The 24,557-nt window shown below is 40.7% G+C and overlaps 1 protein-coding gene across 2 annotated transcripts in view; it reads right to left on the bottom strand.

The window, feature by feature from the left end:
* Positions 1–122: 122 nt before the first annotated feature.
* Positions 123–24,557, bottom strand: part of kcnh5a (potassium voltage-gated channel, subfamily H (eag-related), member 5a) — a 63,781-nt gene continuing 39,346 nt past the window's right edge. For both annotated transcript variants that reach the window (XM_027002962.2, XM_027002965.2), the window contains 4 exons: positions 22,757–22,956; positions 19,416–19,668; positions 17,865–18,061; positions 123–2,225 (listed from right to left, as the gene is read on the bottom strand). In XM_027002962.2, coding sequence (XP_026858763.2) covers positions 1,059–2,225; positions 17,865–18,061; positions 19,416–19,668; positions 22,757–22,956 — 1,817 coding nt within the window. In that variant the 3' untranslated portion in view covers positions 123–1,058. The remainder of the gene's footprint in view (positions 2,226–17,864; positions 18,062–19,415; positions 19,669–22,756; positions 22,957–24,557) is intronic.

The raw sequence follows: 24,557 nt of genomic DNA, 5'->3' as shown, positions 1-24,557 counted from the left end.
ATATATATATATATATATATATATATATATATATATATACATATATATATATATATATATATATATATATATATATATATATATATATATATATATATTATATAAAGGACATTGTTGGAATTTTACAATCCATTTCTATCCTCTGTTTATACAGTAACATTCCATAAACCCTTGTAACGCCGTTATATGTCATGCGGAAGGAATACTGTCTGTGCTTATGTTTAGATAGATATGCTCATGCTTCTAAGAATGCCATGAGATTTTCTCCAAAATGCAGGCCCTACTAAGAGCTGAGTGTGTTGATGAGTGTATGTGAAATGGGCTAAATTATAGCTACCCTGTCATGCCAGTCATATTTCAAATACACATCAAACATGCACTTATATCATACTAAAGCTTTTAAAACCCCAACCCAAAGTTTTCCGTATCAGTTTTTTTTTAATGCTGAATTGACCATGAAAGTATTGCTCCATGGGAAAAGGTGACTTGTAAAAAAAAAAAGGACCAGATGACAAATATGTTTTCCCTCTCATATATTGAAGGACAAACAAAGGAATCTCTTTCAAATTTCCATGTGTATTTCTGCATGCTTTGATTTGGAGAGTGTAGGGTTAAGCACTTGAAATAAATAGGACATAGGAATATGGGGTGAGTAAGGGTATAATCAGACTACAGCCATCCATAGCTACGTCAGTCTGAGGTGCAAGTTTCCATTATAGCCAGAGAACTCCTGTGCGCATGGCTCCATGCATCTGCTCTTAAAGATAAATGCCCTGAAATTTCAGTCAGTCAAGACATAGTCCAGCACATGGGGCCATTATAAAAAATGTGTCTCTTTAAATCGCTTTGCATGCAGTCGACTGCATCAATGTACAAGCAACTACTATTTTTAGAGTAGACTTTAGTGGCAGGCCAGATTCCAGCTGGACATGCATCTATTTACAATAGAAAGTATACTTGTCTCCTTCAACAGTTTTTTCTTTCATTGCAGAGTGAAAAGGAGCATTATAAATAAAGCCACCAAACTAAATCTAATAAATAAATGTTCCTCTGTTAACTTAAAAGGGTCCATCATCCCTTTCTGCATCAGGAGTAACAGGCCTTGAGACAGTGAAGATGTCCTCACATCTGAGTAAGGTTTTGGGTGTTGAAGTCTGCGGAGGGCCGGGTCTTCTGTTGTCTGAGAGTAGTCTTAAGATTTCCCCCACCTGGGCCTCCAGCACGGATAGGCGCCCGCTCAGTGTCTGGATGTCTCCCTTCAGCTCCAGCTTGGCCTCCTGCAGTGTGCTCTGCAGCAGGGGCTGCTCAGGCACAGGATGGAATGGAAGACCTTGCGGTGTCAGCGCACCCGCTCCAGGGCTGGGCTGTTCTAACGGGCTGCGATCCATGGGGCTCCGGGGGTCCCCTGCCCTGTCGATGCGCAAGTCACTTTTGGTGATGCCGCTGTCACAGGAATCAGTCTTGTGAAGGGCATTCTTCTCATCCTCCCCCTCACCTCCTGTGTTACCACTGCCAGTAACACTGGCATTTCTATCCAACCCCTGTCGAAAACATTCTCCACCCTCAGCCTGCTGGTTCTTGCAATCTTCTGAGAGCAGCTCAAGGGACTGATTAACATCTCCCCACTCCTCTTCCCTCTGCTGCTGGTCCAGTTCTGGTGGAGGAGTGAAGGAAGCTCCGATCCCTGTATTCCTGAGACGCATCCAACCCCGCCCACCGCCACCTCCCCTGGCGTAGATGGTACTGGTAACCTTTAGGCAATTCTGGTCCCCCATGCGCAGGCTGGGTTTGAGCTCTAAGGCTTCATGGACACCACTCCGGCTGGAGTCTTCTGTCTGAACATAAGCCAGCGAGCTCTGCACCGGAGTTATCTGTGATATAGTCATGACACTGGGACCACCATTCCCACGGCCTCCGCCCAAACCAGGAGCCCCATTTTGCATAGGGGGTCTATGCGGATGCTGGAGTGGGTGGTGCATCTGGTGCTGACGATAGCGGTGATGCTGATGGTGAGACAGCGGACTGAGCTGGTGCTCCACCTGGAACTGGTTCCTCTCCAGGTCAGCCTGCATGGAGCCCTGCACTCTCATCTCTTTCTGCTGCTTGAACTTCTGGAAGAGCCTGCGGACTGGGTGGTCTACAGGAATGGAGAGCGTCACCTCATTCTTCTGATGTCTCCTCTCCTCTTCTTCCTTCTTCACATCAGCGATTTTTCGGAAGACAATCTGTGAAAAAGCAATTGTATCTAAAGTGAGAACTGTACATTATGGACTGCCATTTGAGCACTACAGAGTTCCATTTGTTCATGGAAAAAAATACATCCACATTATTTTTCTAAATCAGCTTTTAACACAATAGTTTGGCAAAAACAAAAAACAAAAACTCATTTACACAATTTTCCACTTGTCAGAAATGTAGCTAATCAGCCAACCTTTAATGTTTTAATACATTAAAACTATTATACTTTGATCAAAAGGATAACAGTCTAAATTAAATAGTATGTAAATTAAGAATATTTTGAGAAACTTAAATGACCCATTGACAATACAAAATCATGAAGAATAGCTCTAAAAGATTACCAAAGAAAAAGAGAAAATATTTGCAAATGAAGGCTTACTGTCATCAGCAGTGGATCTTTTCTTCAACATACAACCTTCTTAGCAGGATCATAAGTGCTCAGATGCCTAATTTAGGCTTCCTTTCATTAAATATGATTCATAATGAATCATTAAACCTCATAAGAGATTAGAGGGCAATGCTCACCCTGTTATCACAGGAAAAACACTTACCCTGTGTCAGCTATAGCAACTGCGGTTTTTCTAATAACACATTTACGGATTCATCAGAGGGGCTTGCCGAATACAGTGAACACAGCATGAGACGACACCCCAGTGCTTCGAATGGGAACCATTCTATTGCACAACCTGTTCATGGTCATTGAGAACCCTCCCCAGAGTCATTTGTTCAACACTACTGTTAAAGCTTTATTGTTTATTTATCTGCCAGCTTAACCGAGGGTGTGGTCAAGTGGCACTTTTGAACACTGAGGGAAGACTCCGTGAGTTCAGGCAGGGTTTAGCAGGGGGAGCCTATAAGAGCTACAGCAAACTAACCTAGACATCTGAAAAATGGAGATGTAGTTTACACTTAAGCATGCAATAGGCAATGCTGTGAAACTTTTAAGTGCTTTAACTGCTGATAGTTAACAAGCAACTCCCTCTCGTGTAAACAAGCAACTTCAGAGCAGTGGATCCTCTGTGGGCAATGAAAGTGACAAGGCTCTGGCAGACACTGCATTTCATTCAAACCCAAAAGACCCAAAGCCTTCCCTTGTTCACCTCAACTCCCTCAATTCCAGAACTCTTCTGCTGCAGCTCTGCACATGATGGAGGCCTTGATCATGCACAGTGTTAATTAAACAGTGCTGATTGGCCACACGAGCCTCTGATTGGCTACCCTGGGGAGGACTGCATGGGCCAGCCAGAAATTTTGTAGAAGACACCCACCATGCAGCTTGTTATTTTAAAAAAAGGTTCCTATTCGGCAATCCCAGGTTAAGTGTTTGGTTTTGTTTTTGCACTCCCTCTCCTGTTTTCTGCTTTACAAACTATTAGTATTAAAAAAAGAGCAAGAGAGTCATTTCTTTTTATCCATGCTCAAAAACAAAGATGCAAATAATGAGTAAACAAGAAATTACCACAGTTACCACAGGCTCTTATTTTAAAACACTATTATGTGCCAGTGAGATAACATGCTGACTTTAAAAAAGCCATCTCCTCTGGGCTAACAGCATGCTGTGGTGGTAAAAATAGAGTCAGGCATATCATGTGACTCTTCGTTATCCCTGTGCAGTCTTTCGGCACCCTGCAGCGTTGCGGTCGCATGTCACTTCCCATCTCCAAGGTGGACTCTGGTAAATAATGAATCCAGCCCCACTCTGCCTTTTCAGATTATTTAAGTAGCGCTTAGCACAGACTCAACGAGATGGGAGCGACAGTGAGAGGAGGGAGAGACGGAGGGAGAGAGGGAGGAAGAGAGCAGAATGCAAGCATCAAAACCAACAGTAGTGCAAGAAAATGACAAAACCCACTGAATTAGCAAAGCTCTGTGTTGAGCTTCTCCAGCACCGTGCTGCAGGAACATAATGAGAAACTAATAATAGAAAAACTGCTGAGTGCTCCTTGCATTTTTATTTGAACTAACAGAAATAATATTTTTCTAAGGTTCCTGATACACAAATCTTGAGTAATATTGGGGTGATAACAACAGAAGTACCTCTATTAGGATGATGCTTAATTATTGTCTGTATTTTTCAAGATGCTTAACTTTCCTAAATTCACTTACGTTCATTTTAAAATAAGGGGCTGCTAAACGAGACAAAATCATCTTGACATGGATAAAATGAAGAGACCAAACTTAGATCATTTGTTCCCTGGGCTTTGCACCATGCTGCAGATAGTTCATGAACATTTTGCTACAGTAGGGATATAATTTCTTGGATGGCCAATAAGGTCCATGGTGCCCTCAACTTCACCGCAGTTTTATACATTCTCTCATTTGAATTACTGCCGCAACAAGAATGTAGTCTGCTAAAGCTTATTCCACTAGGATTTACAGGGCCTTAGCTTTACTGTTGGAGTACAAATAACAACCATTTTTTATTCATGCAGCCCGATTTAGAAACAGTTCAAATAGGCCGCATGCATCTGTGCAGATGCCTAAAATCTGTCCGTATTTTTGCCACTAACTCCATTCCTCTGCTTCTCTCCCTCTCCTTCCAGATCATAAGCTGGCTGAATCAACTGTGACTAAGTGCAGTGATGTAGTAACATATACATATCCACATCCCCTGTAAATGAATATGAAATAATTGATGGATGTTGTTTTCAATTCTATGAGGTCTGACAAATCACTATTAACATGAAAAAGCATGTTGTAATGCTACAGTAATTAAAATAGCATAACTATCTATATCTCAATATCTATCTATCTATGTGTGTGTATTTTATATATAATTTGCAGCTGCAGAGAATAACTTATGAACCCTAATAATTTAAATGTGACAGTACAGTGGTGCTGAAAGAGTTCTATTTGTTGGATTGTTTACAGTATTAGTATGAGCCAGAGAAAAATGTGATAGCTCTGTATACTCAATTTGCACATCAAAATTCAATGCATAATCATGTGCAACGCTGTCAGAGATTTAAAAAAGAACATAGGAGAGATTTATAGTAATTGACATAAAACTTTGTTGTAAGACTGTGCCTAATGACTGAACATATAGTGGTACTCCTGAGACTCCATCATACGGTGATTAATTATTTCTCCTTATTGATCTTATTGAATTCTGGCAATTACAGTAATGCCCAGCCTACCTAGTGACAAAAAGCATGTAATATTTCAAAGGTCTGCTCTGCAGCACAGGAGGAAACTGATTAACTAAGACAAACCATATAATTAAGGATTTATAATGATCTCTTGGCATCTAGAGTTAATTTGAAAGGAAAATATAATTTTTCAACCTTTAAAGTTGTATTATTATTTCCACATTTCATCACCAAAAGCTTATATTTGTTACACATCATCAGCCTGCCTTTCGTTGTACAAATATGCTATGGCTAAAGGGGTTATTGAGAAGGCATTCTACCGTTTTAAGAGGTCATTATTAAGATCACTGTGCAGCAGAAATGTATCTAGCACTTTCAAGAACACAGATAGCTCATGTTTAAAAGATGTATTGAAGAGACATTGAAATCTGATAAAATGGGTAATTAGAGGTCACTTCAAGGCTGTTTTACTAAACATATGTGGCAAAAACTACTCTCATATTAGACACATCAAACATCAAAGTCTTTATAAAAATTCAAGTACAATCACATCTACAAATGTTTTAATGAAATCCTCAAATTTGAAATTGCTGACTATCCATCTTCGAAATATATGTTTAAGTATCATGAACTATAACCACATTTAAGTTGAAATGGATATCGAGGTATATATGCATAAATACATTCTGGGTTATGTCATCTCACATTTGATCAGGTCAAATATAATGATTTAGATTATTTATTCAATTTCTGAACCTCATCAGTGCAATACAGGCAGATGCACACTAAAATAGGTATTGAACTAAGCTGTGTTTTAGGGAAAGAATAGGGGAAATCATGCAAAAACTGAATTTCCAAAAACAAAGCCATCCTGGAGGTGGTGGCATGGTATGGTCAACTACCTAAACATCTTGACCTGTTCCCAGCCTATGGTGTGTGGGACAATGGAAAAAGCAATGTTTTGAAACATTGAAACTACACTGAGAAAAGCATACACTGAGAAACAAGCATTTTACATGACAGGGAAAGAAACAGAAACAATGAACTCTCAACACTAAACTAACCAAAAGTGACAAAGTTCAAATGGAGAAAACAACATTTATTGACTTGATAGATTAAAGGTAAACACACACCCTTAACTGGAGTCACAGATTTTACTGTGGGTAAGTAAACACATACTAGGAAAAAAGAAGCTCAGCATATGCACAAGCCAATTCAAAAAGATAAAAAATATAAAGGACAGCATAGATCCAGATGGGAAAATGGCAACATGAATCATTCAATAGTAGTGTTGAGAGAGTAGAGAGTCTTCTCAGCTCAGTCCATTTCTTTTTATTCAGTACTGGAAGGCACTGACTGAACATTTGCCAGTCTATATTTTCCTGCCTCTGAATGCCCCAATAGACTGTGTTGGATGCGTTGGGTGACACTACAAGCTAGACATTAGACAGCAACACACGCAATATAGTGTGTTCAGTTGTAAAAATGCAGATTACAATTATTATAAAATGGCTATATCCTTTTCTCAAAACAGATAGTGTTTTCTACATTCCTAGCCCATGCAGATGTTAAGCAACACAATTTCACAAAGAATTGGTCTGTAGCAGCATCTACTTTTTTCTCAATTTATTTGTATGACGTGTCAAAACTGGTCAATAAACAAGAACACTGAAATGTGTTGGGATGTTGGGATGTGTTACTTTCAGAAATGACTGAAGATTACTGGTAACTTAAAATAAGGTGAATGAGATTGTACGGTGCACAGGTAAACCAAACTCTCAGTAGCACTTCATGTCCCAGCAGGACATTTCTAGGAGTGGAAGGTTTTTTGTAGGGTGCTGTCACGGGTGCATGATCTCGCCGTACATTTGCTTACAGCCTTTTCTCAAAACAAGTATCAGTACAAGATCCAGTATTCTCTTTAGATTAACAAGGCTGACTCACACTGAGAAATATATAGAAAGAATGAAATGACACATTCGTTACCTGCAACCAGAGGCAGCAGAAAGATGTCCTGCTCGGACTGAGTGACAATCAGTGGGGATGATGACAGCTCCTCTGGGCTAACTTACTCTCAGGGGAGACTATAAGAAAAGAGCCTCATCACACAACAAAACATTGTTCTTCCATTATCAAACCTGACTTTTGCGATTCTTGAAAAATATGCGTCAGTTTCGATAAGAGTGTCTGAAAAATGCTGTAAATGCTCAGCAGTAATCTCCAGTAAAAGATGACTTAATATACAGTTAATTATTTTACACATGGGAAAATTGTTTATTTACAGAAAAAGCTATTATTTATTTAGCATGCTATCTAATCAGCAATGATTCTTGAATATCTTGGGAGACTTAGCTAACGCTGGCAGCACATATGCACAACACAGCTTGAAAAGGAATACTGTTGCAAAGGGAAACGTCTGCGTTTTCAGACTTTGGCCTCTGTCAATTCAATGAAATGCCATGTGGTCTGCTCTTCACAAGCTTCCAGCCTGTGCCATTTTTCCAATCTTGTTAACATTTCATTGTAATTAAGGGCAATTCAGTGCACCTGCAGTGGCTCCTGTGTTCTAGCTCAAAGAGCAGGGATGATGGGATGACACAACTCCAGAGTGAGGTGAGCAAATTGCTAGCTTGCTAGCTAGTAAATGGTATGCATTTATGACCTGCACGAACTCTCCTTTTAGATTTCTGATGGAGATTTAAATGTCTTATATTACTGACATTCCTGGTTTTGACAAACTTTTCATTAGCGATTAGCTTAGCTAGCATTGCAGGCTACCCTTGCGAGGCTAAGTTACAATCGCTATATGTAAACCAGCCAACGACAGGAGCTAAGCAGCCTAATTGGAGAAAATTGTCTCCCCCCCATATATTTTATAACTTTGTAACAAAATAAATGCTTTTCAGTTTTGTAGACGATGTTCACTGTATGTTCGCTGTTTACGTTTAACATTTTACTGTTTAAAACACTAGAAGTTGTACCGGCTAACTCGGGGGGGTAGTATATGACAGTAAGTGTAAGAAACTGCAACTTGCACTACTGTCTGTTCAAAATAAACGAAAATAGGGTAATGGCAACAAACGTTTGTGGCTGCTTACGCTATGCGGCATCCATTGCAGCGAATGTGAAGCACGGAAAAATCCTGTGGCTTGGGCGGCAAATGCTGCCAAGGAATATGAACAAGACCTGCGATTACTTCTTTCTTATTGGGTTTTGCTACAAGTTTGTATTGATTTAGGCCACTGGAAGATATGAACTCGATTCAAAAAGGGGCCCACCATAAATAATGGTTGCGATTTTCTGAGAAGGTGACGCTTGGTTTTCTCATAGGACAAATTTGATATTTTGGTGGAGAAAAGCTGAGCTGGCCACCACTGCAGGAGGAGTGCACAGCTGTGATTGTATAATGGTTAATTCTTTGCATTGAGGCCACAGCACCAGCGGTTCTAGTCTAGAGCACATCAGCCTTTTCAGCCGGCTGCTTCAGGGCCAAACTCCTTGTAGAAGGCTGTCAGTGCTTTTCAAGAAAAGAAAAAGAATTGAATACAAACTTCATACGTGAAGCATACTCATCTGGGCCACTGGCACAATGGATAACATTTCTGATTATGGATCAGAAAACTCTGGTTGACTGCTTGCTGGATTGTTGCCCTTTTACTGTTTCTTCTACATGAAGCACTCAGCATCTTTATCATAGCTCCTGCCAAGAGCAAGCGACATTTTCTAAAGTGTCGACTTGAGTGAAAGCCCCTTTCATTCCACCCAATCTCTGTGAAATTTGAAGCTTCTCACATCATGTACTCTGAATTCAATATTCTGTGAATTCAGCATGATGTGTTTATGGTAATTTCCAGACATTGTGGCTGTGGCAAGCTCAGGTGTCCCATATGGTCTAGTGGCCTGGGTTTGACTCCCAATACGAGAACCTGAACTTATGGTGATCTGTTGGAGCAAAATAATTTGCTGACAACCCATAAAGCTTAATCCAAACATTACAGAACTACCAAATGTGCTCTGTCTCTTCCTTAAATGACCTGTTCATCCTTTAACAATGTATTATATCCCTAGCAGTTGATAAATCAGCAGATGTCAGTGGGAGTTTAATTTAGGATCGTTGACTGCCGGGGGGCACTACTAGCCAAGCAGCTGCTTCTGGAGTGACAGAGGCTGAAGGGGGAGTGGATATGCATGTTGGTGGTGAAATTGAGCACAAAGATTCATCAAGCATGGTCCAGCAAAAGTTGCACAGGCTGGATGAGCACTGGAGTACTTCTTGAACACACTGCTGCCAGAAAAAGAAAGTAGAAAGTACAGAGCTCATCCTCAGATACGCAGCAGAGGAGCTTCATGAAGAGACAATGTGCCAAGAGGCCCTCAGATGAGTGATGGTAGAGTGACTGGTGTATTGGCGATGTAGAAAGAGAGCACATCATGCTAGTCTATGCCGCAAACCTGAGCCAGAGAGAACCAGGACAACCTTCAGAAGAACCAAGTGCAGCATAGGTGGGAAACATTGGCACTGGCTCATGAGTGTTGCTGCTTTGACCAGGCATGCTCCCTCACATTATGAACTGCACACCTGCAAAGTGAAGACCATCCAACTTGGATCTGTTGTCAGCAGTCGAGTCGACGTGAGGGGGGGGGAAAGGTGGCTTCCGGACATGGTGGGGGGTCTGAGCCAGGTGCATGCATACTCAGTTTGTATTTCCTCAGCCAGGACCATGCTGGAGCTCAGGAAGGAAATGCTGGGATTAAAGAGACAAGTAAAGCTGTCAGTGGCGGTAAGCAGCGGAGCAGAGGCAGAGAACCAGGGCTCCCTGACAGTGTGGTCTTCGCTCTCTGTGGGCGACACCCTTTGGTGGATCCATGAGGATGTGACCAGCACCCTCATCACCATCGATGACATAGCGGACGATAAGGGACGCAGCAAGAACGAAGAGCAGCATAGGCGGCAGAGAGAGGTGCTGCTGCTGCTGCTGTCACCATCAATAACGCCAGATTTGAAGCTGTAAGCCATGAAGAGTTATACTGTGCTCAGTAGAAGGATGCAGAACTGCAGGATGAAAACTGGGCTGGACAGACGTGACGCCATGTGGGCCCATTTTTAAGGTACCTTGTGCTGGCTGGACAGGATGCATGACAAGCTGCTGTATCGTGTGTGGGAGGAGCTGGTGCCTGGACAGCATGTAACGCTGTTGCTGATGCCACAAAACCTGAGAGAGACTGTGCTGGGTGCTGTGCGTGAGCTGCCTGGTGTGGGGCACTTCAGCATAGGCTAGAGCGGTTGCAGTAGAGTTTCTACTTTGGGCTGCTGCACAGATGCGGAGCAGTATTTGCACTGCAGTGACCAGTGTACAACAAACAAAAGACCTCTGCAGCAGTTGCATGCCGTCAGCTCTCAGCTCCGGTGCACTGATGGAGAGGACGCCCACAGAGCTCGTCAGCAGGCCAGTGTGCCCTGGGCTGTGTTGGCGACAGCCATTGGATCTAGGGAACGGACCAGTCAGTAAAGTGGAGAGGAGCACAGCTAGGACTCCCAGAATGCCATGCTCCTTCACACTTTAGTTGGTTTAAATTTACAGTTGTAAATGGTTGCTTTATCTGAATGTTTGATTTAGTCTTGTCAAGTCTTTTGTTAGTTTAATTGGTATTTTAGAAGTGTTCTGCTAGTTGTTGTATGGACTGAAAACATCAGCTTCATACATTCATACATTGGCACATAATAATGAGTACAATAAACAAGACACCAACCGGCCTTCGACTTATAAAGATTACACTTCACAGTTAAACATAATTGACATGTCATTAAAGTGTGGAATCAAACATTTTCCCCTCTATGCTTTAGCCAAGGTTTTTTATTCTGATACATTTGATTGCTTGTTATGAAAGGCTGTTCCACACTGCATTTGGTGCTGCTTCTGAGTTCATCAGGCTTAACTTTTGCTTTTCTTCCCTGATTGATGGTCTATTTATACTATACACGATACAAGAAGGACTTGATATATATATATGGAAAGCTACCTGAAAATAATAGTTTGTTTGTTTTGCCACTGATGATTCACTGGTAAACATTTCAGGTTTATTTGTATAATAGGGACACCTATGATCAATGTGGTGGTTTTACTTATTGAATTATGCTGGCAGTAACCATTTAGACCACATGTACTAACAAAAACATGGCATGATATTTATCAATAAATAAGCCTAAAGATCTTTTTAAAGATCTTCCTTTGTGACTTGTAGTGTAATGTTTATTAACCCTTGCAAACATCTCCACTATTTTAATAAAGGACTCACATCTCACCTTGATGACATAAGAAATGGGTTTCCCTTGAAATCAAATGGTATTTTTCATGAACATTTTACATACAAGTTTGTAATGGCAGCCAGGAGTACCAAGAGGTCTACATTTTGGCCACCTATATTGTGAATTTTAAACTGAGCTTGTGGCTTATTAACATTTTATTTTGCCCAACTAAAGCTAAACAAACAGCCTGCTCTGAGGAGGGGGAAAAATGGGTCCTCTTAGAAACATCAAACTCAGGCCGCGTGTCTCATTGCACTGTTGCAGTGCTAAGGGAGGTGAGAGAGCAAAAGTATGTGGCTAATGACTTATGGTCTTAGCTGGGTATTTTTGCAGATTCACATCTACCAAGAATAAATCAACAAATTCTATATTAATAATTGCCTTTCTTGACAAGTAAAATTGCACAGGGAGGAATATTTTTGTGTAAATCCAAGAACAGGCCTACTGGTTTCATCAAAGGCTTATATTTGTATTTATCTGTGACTTTTTTGTATTTATCTGTGCCTCAGTGTGGGAGGCATAAAATATAACACCACCTCCATCTGAATGAGACTACAGCACAGGCAGAGCCAGGATAAGTATCGGGAGAAATAATACTTAAGATAAAGTATGCTCACCATCTTCTCTATCAGCAAAATCCAAGAGTGTCGATGAATGAAATTTGGCAGGCATTTATCCTTCCCCTCACCATTCCCCTGGCCCCCACCCACCTGCCAGCTACCTCTGCACGCAGCCTCTTGGTGGGCTGCCAGAGCCCAGACCTGTGCTCTATCCTCATGCAGTAGCGTTAGCAGCTAGGCTCCACTCAGCACCGCCTTCTGCACAGCAAGCCAATCATCAGATTAGCGCCCACTGCTAGCGACCACAGAGACCCCATTATAGTCTAAATCAGATTCACAGATCCATTCTTTCACATTATGCCATCCTCTGGAAGGCCCACACCACTGGTGCGAGAGCTGGCTTGCAGCCTCAGAGCTGGCTGCCTGTACAAACACAGCACCTTGGTGAAGACGATGCCATTTTGAATAGCACTTTGGTTGGAGATTAATGGCTAGTTTGGACTTTGGTGTTAAAGCCAAAATGCTGTCATAATCCATTTGACCTCTACCTGTACTACTGACGTACAGGTTATGAGGGGAAATCTATAGGATGTTTCTGGAAAATTCAGTGTTATAGCTGACTAGAAGAAAAGTGAATTAACAGTAATTAACAGTAAGACCCAATGATTACTGTTACTGGTACACAGGTAGAATAAAATTATTTCAAAATAAACTGTTACTTTAGAACCTACTCATATTTTGTTTGTTTTGTTATTATTCCCAAGTGAACAATGAATTTGAACCTGTGCAAATTGGTGGGGCAGTGGTAGCTCAGTGGTTAAGGTACTTGACTTGTAATTGGTTGCTGGTTCAAGCCCCACCACTGCCAAGTTGCCACTGTTGGACCCCTGAGCAAGGCCCTTAACCCTCAATTACTCAAGTTGTACTCAGTCATAATTGTAAGTTGGCTTTGGATAAAAGCATCAGCTAAATGCCATAAATGTAATGCACCTGAGTGTGAAAGTTTAAACACATTAATGAAAGATCTAGTGCACAGCAGTATCACCCATTTCAAAAGATAAAACCCACCAAAACCATGTTTTCAAGCATCAAATCAGATTACTCTTTTAGAGACTTCTGAGAGATTTGCAAAAAGGGTTATCTGCATGCAATTCTTCCACCCTCTTAATGGTTATTAAACAACCAACACAAATTCACAAACGACACAAATGACGGAACGTCTGCCGCTGCATACCCTTTGAAGTAGAGCCAATACTATGCTTGTAAGAGCACCTTAAGAAATCTGTTATGCTTGAGCTATTTACTTAAATCACCAAACTGTAACAAGACTATAATTAATTGTATGTGAGTGGCCATTTAACAACAACAACAAACACAATTTCCTAGGACTTTATGTATTGTTGTTTTCTTTTAGTTCAGCTAATGTGTTAAAGAGGAAACTTGACAGCTTCTCTCAAGCTGCCAGCACAGCAGCCAGGCAGACATATTCCCACCAGACTCTCTCTAGTCCAGCTGATCCTGCCCACCATCACACAGCCAACTTAACCTCTATTCAGACGAGGACAAAATCAACAGTTTGTCCTGCACAGATGGAACCATGTTGCAATGTCTGCATTCATAGGCCAGCAGTGAGAAAAGGTTTTTGCTGTAAAAATAAGATGCTGTAAAAATAAATTGAGTCATGTTTTAGTATTTGGTGAAGGATCACAAAAAAATATTTTTTTAACATTGTATTTTGAAAGTAAACAAGTACACCACTCTCTATCATAAAAATAGACTCTTTGGTGATCACTTGTTGCTCTTTTTTTTTTATTTATTTTTTTTTTATTTTTTTTTTTTTATGTGCCCTCCTTGAGCTGCAACATTTGAACAGGCATTGCATCTAACCACAAGTTTGCCCTCTGGAAGCTCCAAGGGCCACAAAGGGAAAGAAATTTAATCAGCTCCCATCTGCCCAACTTATTACTTATCCAACAGAAAAAAAATGTGTCTGCAAAACCGCTGGACACTAACTCCATGTGCGCTAACTTTACTCATGACATGATGACTACTACTGACCAGTGTTCTCTTTCCAGACTCACACACCTTACTAAACTATGGGGTTATGTGACCCTAAATCCTCTCACACTTGCTCTCATTCTCACTTACAGACTCACACTAAATCAAAGCAATAATCCCCCCTTCCAATGCATGGGAATATTTGAATGCTCAAAGTATTCAAGGCACTCTGGCACATTGGAATGATTTACTGTATTCCATCTATTGAGCCTGACTAACTAATTGTTTGGATACCTTTGAGCCAAGACTGATAATGCAACAACCATCTATCCTCTTTTCACATGCTTTTGCAGATGTGCATATTTCTCCAGTATTAAGCTTTCTCTTGTTACTGAAAGAGCAACTCTCTGTCTACTCACTCAGCGTAATGACCAGAATGATGAAGTTGCTTTGTTCGGCTTATTGGTGGCGCCAATTTCCCATAAATCAGACATCCCATAAACCTTGTGTCTAGAGACACCCAAAAGGAAAGCAGGCTCATGCTTTCTCGGTGCATTCGAAGCTGAAAGGAGACACACACACACACACACACAACTCTACTTGGAAAATCGGCAGACATGAGAGTGATCCACTCTTATTCTTCCCAAATGCTACATACTGTATATGCTCTACATCCATAATTGGGAGGACAATGTAAAGGATGGTTAAGCAAATACATATAACTCTTGTTTCAGGAAAAAAAGAAACTCCAGTCAGGAGTCCACTCAAGCCAGTGTGAAAGCTCAGCTCTCTGGAGTTTCAGTCTTCTTTGAGAGCTAACCTCTCCTTTCAGAGGCATTTCCCAGGCTCTTCATTGAGCCTCTCTCTTTCACAGCAAAGATACTTAAGGATAGACGCAGAGAGCAGTACCACGAGGAGCAATGTTGAGAGCCACTGACCAGGGCAGGTACAGCATAGTGAGAGGCGTTGAGTGACAGCTCAAAGATAAAAAGCTGTTCAGGTGTGGCTGTGAGAAGGGGGATGCTTTCAAGATGCAGACAGAAAGGGCTGATGTGTATTATGTGTGAAACCAAATTCTTGCAGGGAAAAGTATTGTGTAGCTACTTGAATATGTCCCACTGGTTTGTGTTATTTCTTATGACCTGGGATTGGTAAGAGAAGAAGAAGGTACATACAAAAAAAGTACATTTGCAGGATTAAAACAATCCAATGATGTCATCTCTATAACCCAGTAAAACCAGGCAAATAAGGAACTAGACTACTAATGGGGCAAAATGGAGGGAGGATAACTAACAGCAAATGTAAATGTAAAAGCATGGGCACTCACATAGACTGTGACTAATCTAAAATACTACTAATATAGAGACAAACCAAGTTAAATAACGAAACACACACAAATTGACAATAATTTTATGTACCATAAAACATTAAACTTAACTATGTTAATTTCAGTCTGTAGGGAGGCACTATCCCTGCTATTCCTGTCTCACTCTCTCTCACAGCCAGTGGTGAACACCACAATATGCTTATGGTTGTTTTCTTTCCTACGCTAACATTAGCTCACACTAGGCTAACGTTTAAATAATTCAGCCAGCAAGTACATGTATGTTATAAATATTATAAGTTAATAACCTAGCTAGGTTACACCTAAACTACCACCAACACTCCAGTTAAAATGAAGTTAGCTAGCTAGAAAAAATAGTTAGATAATTAGTTTAGCTAAAAATGTTATACTATCAACTTTCAAATGACTTCACTTATCTGTACCAATTTCACTCAATAGGCCTATTAAATTAAAATCCTGACATGTGTGTACTGTACAGATGCACAGATGTCTTCTGGATTGTGAAGGATAAGGTCTGAGTGAATATACAGCATGTATTTTGTTAAACTGTTTGTTTGTGTAAAAGTACATTTCCAGAGTGCAAGCAGAAGAGCATGTTTATGGGCTGGTGTCTGTGTGCAAGAGCCCTCCTACTGATCAGACTCATGCTTTATTCAGGGTGTGCTCTGCAGGGGTGTCTCTCGCCAGTACACCCAGCTCATCAACACAGCCATCCAGCTGAAAGAGCACAGTGGGGAAGCAGGTTTCCTATGTCCCTCCGGCCCAGAGAAAAATAATGCTCAGTCGTAAAATACTACACCCTTATCAACACACACAACACACATCAGCCCACAGCAAGCTCAACACATTCACCTGAAAACTGTAATCTGTAATCCTTCACAACTCACTTATCACCCAGCAGATCCTGAAAAAAAACTCTTACTACACACCTACAAGCATGCTTGGCCACTCCCACTAGCCTGACCTACCACATGGCCACTCACAGTAGCCTGACAAACACACATGGCCTACACTTCAGCTTGACATAACAGGCTATCATACATTTGACAGTCAGTTTTAATTCAAAATCCACCACTCCTTGTACCATTATTGTAATGAAATCAGCTGACTGACTACTGGAGTTCTGTACCTTATGTACACTGTGTCAACGTTTACTAGCTTTACCAGTTTCCTGTGTGACAGTTTTGACCTGTTAGCTAAATATTTTGGACATAGACTTGTAAACACTATTTATTCAACCACGGGAATATATAACACTTTGCTTGCACAGCTGGTGACCTCTATCCTAAACTCCTTGTTTTAATTTTTCATTTCTGTCTGAGGGAGGGAGGGAGGGAGGGAGGGAGGGAGGGAGAGAGAGAGAGAGAGAGAGATAGATAGATTCAAAGTTGAAAAGCTACAAAGAGATAGAGAGATTCAAAGTTATTCATGCCCTCCAGCATAAACACTGAGGGATACTGAGTTATAGGCAAATATACTAAAAAAAACCCACAGAGTCCCAGAGTGTTCCTCATTTAGCCTGGTTTGAACAAAATAACAAAGTCAGTGATTACGAATGACAAATCAAGTATTGTTGCATTTGTATGGTCCTTCTTACAACAATATTTATTAATATTTAACAATATTTATTATTCTTAAATTAATATTTATATTTGTTAAATCCTCACGCCCAGCTCCAAGCTGCAGTACCTACAAATGAATCATACACAATTCATGTTCAAACTCCAACAGCATTTCACTACAGCAAGAGTAATAAAAAGGCCTTGGAAATCTACATGTGAACACCTCACCATACTCATCAAGCAACAAACAGAGTCTCAAAAGTGTGGAAAACATTAACACTAGAAATCCAGTACTTTATAAGCACAGCAAAGCTTTAACTAACTGAATCTTTTGCCTTAAAATGAACAGGAGTAACTAGAATTTGAACATGTTTCAATACACCTTCCTTTTGTTTTGCTTTCCACTCCACACCACAACAAGCATCTTTAGCAAGCAAAACGGATCCACCTGAAGCTCACGTATGTGATCATATCAAGTGCCCCGTTCTTTTCTAGCAGTACACTTTGCATCTTTTTTTTCAGGCAACCAGTAGTAATCATTATTTAATAGTGTCTTTTAAAGGAAGGACTGACATAAATTTGTTTTAGATTTTGGTGGTATTTATTAAAACAGATAAAAATAGCAAGTTGAGCAAAAGATGGCCACATGTGCAAAATGGCATTCCACTGAGAAGCAAAAGAAAATGGCTCTTATGAGTACAAACTCTGACTCATAGAGGACAGTGTACAATTTTATGCAAGGTAGTAAGTGCATGAGCTTCGTACCCGCTTCCGGAGGTTGCAGGTGAGGATGAGGTTGCGGGAGAAGGAGTTTGCGAATGCCGTGTAGAATTCCAGAACCTTGAGCAGGGCCTCTCTCCGGATCACATGAAGGTCACAGTAGGTCAGTGCTCTCACATTGGCACATGCATGAGCAAGCGTGGTCTCCTTCCAGAACACGTCACCAAACACATCACCCTTACCTGGAAAAAATAAGGGGTTGTTGAATAACTGTTGCTTTATAAATGCGAACATGGTGTTGATTTTCCCCCTCTATCATGTAGTTATGCATTGCCGCATTTCACATTTACAATTTACCACACAGATAAAGGATTCTGTAAACAATCTAAAAGTTAGTAACTTACTGACTATGTTTGGTAAGGTCCTTAATCTGGTTTCCTCCAGCAAGCACTGTTGACTTTTGACAAGGGGCACTATTAGGAGCCCAGCAGGTTCAGAGTTGTGGGTTCCATTAAACGTCTTAGGGATAATCACCACACAGTGCTCCCGTCTTATTTCATTTCATAATCATTAAAGCAAGGGAGCATCTGATCTCAGACCCCATCAGAGCAATGAGACTAAATTCTTCTCTGCAGCATCCAATAAGACCTAATGTGATGTCAGTCAACAAGAAATACGGGTGCCAGTGCAAGGCACATCATATTCTTGTGGCAAGGAGGACATCACTATTACTCAATTTCTTTGAGAGATCAGACAGTAATGCCCATTCTAATGTTACTGTTTGATCTAACACTGTTTCACACTAATCTGTAGAAGATGTGTGCACGCTCATTCACACTCATACATTTTCCACTGTACTGAAGATTTGTTTTGTTTGTACTCTTTTGAGTCTGGATGATTCGCTCCAGCTCTAAGCTACAAGATTTTATGGCCTTAATAAGGCTCAGTTTCTTGCTAACAAATAACACATAACAAAAACAATTATACAAAATTAGTTGCTTTGCATGAGGAAAGACAGGGAAAAAATCAATTCATTCACCCCAGTGAAATTCATCAGCTTGGACTTCTGGGTTGGAAAATATGCCCTCAGTTTTACTCTGCTGTGCACTGGGCACTCCAAACGATCCTATCACAGCCATGATTTTAAAAATGACACGCAAATGCAGCAGCATTAAAGCAGATCCATTAAAACAGAATAATTATGCCGGGAGGACCAGGACACAAACTCTATACATAATTCAGTAAGAGCTGAATTTAGGTTTTTGCTTGGTGGACGTAATGCAAGGAAGGAGGGGCTTGCTGTCAAAGACCTCATCATTCAATACTGGCTGATAGATGGCAATCTAAAAGCAATTTTCCCCATCTCCCTAACCTTAACAACAGCCTCCCTAACATGATTTTCCTCTGCTGTTAAAACTAAATTAACTTGTACTCTGAGCTAGGAGCAAAAAAAAAAGAAAACAACAACAACTTTTGTGATCAATTTACAATTACATAAATATTCTGATTCACACACAAACTGCAGCCACACAGTCACTGAACCCTGGGCAAGTCATATCCTTTCAGTCTCCCAGGTGCAAGGGCAATCCGGCTCACCAAGAATGGCAATGACCTCGTCATCCTGGATGACCTCCAGCGATCCAGACACTACGAAGCAGAGCGTGTCCACGCTCTCACCAGCGTGGAAGATGAGGTCTCCGGGCGCACAGTGCGTGGTCTGGAACTCCACTGCCAGAGAGCGCAGGCAGCCGTCGCTGGCCAGCCTGAAGGCAGGGTGCTCATTAAACACCTGCCGGTTCAGGTGCACGCAGATGTCAGCCCGCATGTCTTTGGGACAGATGGACAGCACCTGGGCAAAGAGAGAGGGCGAGAGAGCCATTGCACAGTGCTGACACGTCGTGTGCTTTGTTTGATGCACGTGATTATAGATGGATGAGGCTGTTCATCAACACTGCATAACTGCCAGAGCACAGCACTGGCTATATACAGTCAAGCTGACTCAATACAATCTTAAGGCTGCTATAACAACCTAGAAAGAGACAATTCAGCAATTGCTAGCCTGTAATATACGCCAGTCAGGAAAGTGCAGAGTAATGTGGTGTAGAGGGTGTCACTGTGAATGGAATTTATGTAAAGAACAAGCACTGCACTGGAAGGCAGGATATGTTGCTCCTCTTGGCGTACTTCATTATTTCATTATTCCTAAGGAGGAAAAAAAGGGGAACACGAACTTGCTGAGCTGCTGTTGGTATTTGGAAATGTCAGTTTCTCAGCACACATTAATATTTCATTTCAGTGCTGTCTAGAGTCATAATTAAATTAACTGAGCCCTGAAGGACTAGTATGCACAAAAAAAAAGAAAAATTGAAAAAGAAAATTGTTGCAAAACCACAAAATATTAGCATTAGTAGCTAAATGAAAATGGTTGGCCTAGAACAAATGATGTGCTTTAACACAAATGAACTTCATGATTACATGTGTGAATGGTACTAAACTAGTAGCTAAATAAGGTTGCTTAATCAAATGTCAAAGCACAATCATTATACTATACTGCCCCTTGATGCCAAAAGAAAAGCAAATACATGTCATGAGTTGTACTTCACATAGCACATATTAGGAATGCATTTGCAGTGACTCACAATATTGATCCACTGCACCATAGTTAGGTCTCTGCAGACCTGTGCCACTTTAAGCTGTTTGATTTTAACCCATTCTTGGGGCCCATTTTAAGTCCAGTAAATTTCCCCTTTAATTCCTTCCAGCAATTTTCCCCCAATCATGATCCATTGCCCATACCTCTTTGCTTCATTTGAGATTGAGCTTCTAAAGTACTTCATGTTGGCACTTATGGAAAAAGCAGTGGAAATAGAGAGGGAGTCTCACTAAAGAGCTGAATGGCTTTACCAGTGTTGCTCCTGTTTGCCCCTGGAGATATCACAATCTCATGATCTTGTCCCCTGCGGAATTTACCTCCTGAATCACTCTGGCTCTGAGACAGAGATGCCCATGATGAGCTCAGTCAGCTAAACCAGGAAAGAACATCTGAAATGAAACTTAGCATGGCACTACATTTTCATCAATGTCATCGACAAAAAGCCTAGCTCCAGTTCACCAGCTTGTGTGACAGGTGATGGTTCTATGGTGTTAAGAGCTGATGGGACATGACTGTCAGTGACTCAGTAAAATGGCATAACAGTCATAATCACCAGGCGTTAGTGGCTACTTCGCTTTCCATTACATTTTCCATCTGCATTGAGGACATTTTGACATTTTTCAGCTATGGGTCTAGCTATAATGCAACCATTTTTAACTATCTATTATATCTCATGACTCTTGTGAGAATCTGCAATAAAATCAAGGGATCTTCCCTAAAAACCCACTCCATTTAAGTGTCTTACAGCCAAATAAAAAGACTGACAGATGCATAATTACTCATGTGAATTAATTCAAATTATATTACCACATTTATCGCATTTAATTGCATTTGTGTGGCGCTGTGGAAACACCTCGAGAATGTGTGGGATAATTGAAAATTGCATGAGTGTGTATGAACTGTGTGTGTGTGTGTGTGTGTGTGTGTGTGTAGCTGTGTCTGAAAGGGCTGTGGCATGAATGTTACATTATTAAGTGGCAAGTAAAAAAGTGGAATAAGGTACAGGCTTTTTTCATATGCTAATGGTTCCATTAGAGGATGGGGATCGGACAGACATGTAAGCATCTCAATGGAAAATTGATTAGATATCATCTTCTTCACTTCACCAGAACTTAATTAAAATACTGCAGTGCCCACTTTCTCCTTCTTGACTGATGAGCCTTCACTGCAGGTGAATTTCGCACGACCCAGGTATGCCCCAACACAATGACTTTAATTAATTTAATATCAATGACTATAATTAATTGCATTAATAAATTAATTACTATTAATTAATTGAGCCCTTGCAACAAAAACAATGACATTTCTTTTGTAAAAATCACTTAAACTTGATATATAAATATCAATATCAATATTTTAAAACACTCATGCTCAAAAACATGAACTGCCATGCCATGAACTGGAGATATACAATCTACAAAATAAAAAACAATAATGTACAGCATTATTGTAAATATTATTTTTAAATGCCTACACAAATAAATGACAGTAAATCTAAAAAAAATATTTTATAATGTAAAAGCTTGAACAATTTTTTTAAAATAGCTGATGCATGGGTTCAGCACTGCTTAAAATACATATTCACCAGTTCTAGAACTCAAGTTGCTCTCCAGGTAGATAATAAGTAAACATAGTATTTTATGTTATAGCCAAGACACTGGAGTTATAGTATGCAGGGTGGACCCTGATGTTGGGGGGGAAAGGCAGAAGGAGGCAGCGCAACTTGTTTGTTGGCAGTTGTAATTCAAGCCGCATACACAGCTACAATAGAAAGTTATCAGAGATATTAGGCCCATATTTAATCCCCAGATAAAAAGCTAAAATACTTTTTTCCTAATGCCAAATGTGACTTGTCAAATTTTAGATAATTTTTAAGGTGAATTTTGTGTTGGACACTGCTCATTCAAACGTCCTGGTTGCTGCAGAGTTCTCTGTCCAGCCATCTCTGTTCTTGGAAAGAAAAGCTGAAGCTTTGGGACTGATCACGAAAAGTCTGGCCTTAATCCATCAGCTATTCAACAAATGTGTTTCTGCAAATTACCACTCTCTGATTCTTTTCATCTAAATATGGCTATGAATATACCCAGAGCTTCTGCACTCAGGCCCGTAATTAAAATCCTACTCGTTACACACTTCACATGAGAGAAAAGACAGGATGTAAACATATAATTAGCAGATCTAAATCATACTTTTAACATAAAAATGAGTCTCTAAATGGATGCTGAGAAGACTAGGAAGGGGTACAAGCATAAATATCAAAAGCAAGAGACAGCGGCTTCCTCACCTTCTCTGTGTCAATACCTTTGGTCATCGCCCATGTGGACACGATGTAGTCCATCACTCTCTCACTCAGGCCTTTGGGCACCTGGTATAGCTTCAGAAAGTCACGCACGTTGTTCAGCATCTCGTGGTAGCGGTTGGTGTTGGTATACATCTGCTGGAAGATGGTGGTCACATTTCCAAAGATAGTGGCATACAGGAGAGCTGCAAGAAACCAATGAAAAGGAAGGTATCTCAAGATCCATGCAGAGAGCCCTTGAACACGAATGGAAGGCCTGACTGAGGTGAAAGGTTGTGGAAATATCCACTGGGAGATCAGGGATCTGCTACAATAGAGGAAGTCTATGCTGCCTTTAGCTTTCTCTGTGTAGTTTCACCGCAGTGGATCAGCTCTTATTTCATTCCCTAAGCATCCTAAACGCCTCTCAGGCCAGTGATGGTGACGTGGCAGAGGGAAAGCTGCACCATAGCTAGCGCTCAACAGCAACCATAAACACCCATATCATTCCTGTACTGAGATTCACCAGTTACGCCATTATCGACTCCAGTGTCAAGATATCACAAATCGCATCCGGTATAATCACTTATTATTGTAGCAGACCTGTGCATCAAGCGAATTCTTATTCTGATTTTAGTCCTAGACGTGCTATGTGACGTTTGGACAGTACATTTCTGTACATTCTTAACAACAGAATTGGCCCCATTAGGAGAGAAGCACCCATGACACACACCTCTCTGCCCCACTGGAAGATATTGGAAGGTATGTTTATGTAGCCGAGAAAAGCGCTTAGCCTTGTCCAGTAATAGCAGTGAGGCCCTGAGCCATGCTTCACACTTTAAAATGAGACGCACAATTAGAGCAGTGTATTGGCCTTTGGCCCCCAAGAATAGTGCTACTGCCATGCAACAGACACTAAAAACTAAATAATTAGAATAAAAACTGGTTGAAGTCACAAACAAGTCTGTGAACCTAGTGCTCAAATAACCAGACTATGCAGTTAATGAGGTAGAGTAATTGTAGGTCTTATTGATTTTCATCAAACAATGTGTGCAAAATGGCCAATACAAAGAAAAGACTTTTAGAAAACTTAAAATGCTGCCTGCTAGCAAACAGCAACAATGTCTCCCAATTTCTAATGTAGCGCAAGATGTTTCCATGGGAACAAATCAAGACTGAAATAGTTCTAGAGAGATCTGTTGTTATGTGTTACCAGTATGTTTACTCAGGGAATCTGAAAAGGGTTTATGCCCAGTGAACATAGTTCTAAACCCAAACAAGCTACCCAGAGAAGGCTAGCTGTAAACACAGAGCAGGAGGAAGAGACACAGTGAGGCCAGATACCACAGAAAGAGAACAAGCAAAACTGTTTAAAGACAGACTGCCTCCTCTAATGTCAAGATTCTCATTGCTCAGAGCCTAAATTAGACTACTAAAGACCAGTATAGGTCTTCACTGTTATTGCCCAAAAGACTATAGCTCTGGAACTCCGACCATGGTCCCCTGAAAGTGCTGTAATTAACTGAGCTTATGCCAGACTAGCCAGGTATCGATAATATGGTCAGGCAGGCTTCCAGAATGGTGTGCAGCAAATGCACCAGTCAGCAGGGGGATTTTCTTCTGTCCTACAACTCAGCATCAGTTCAGCAGGAGTTTAATAAACATAGTCATTTATGTTTACTGTCCATGGAAACTGTAATGTCTAATTCAGCGGGTATGGGGGCTGAGTAATAGTAATAGCATTTGCTTTTATGCGTCATGTAATTTCTAGGTAAGACTCAACTATTTAGCAATGATGCAGATCTAT

The sequence above is a fragment of the Electrophorus electricus genome, chromosome 3, assembly GCF_013358815.1.
Source record: "Electrophorus electricus isolate fEleEle1 chromosome 3, fEleEle1.pri, whole genome shotgun sequence".
In the NCBI taxonomy this organism is placed as follows: domain Eukaryota; kingdom Metazoa; phylum Chordata; class Actinopteri; order Gymnotiformes; family Gymnotidae; genus Electrophorus; species Electrophorus electricus.
Note: the sequence above shows the minus strand (reverse complement) of the source record. Positions and strands in the feature narration are given on the sequence as shown.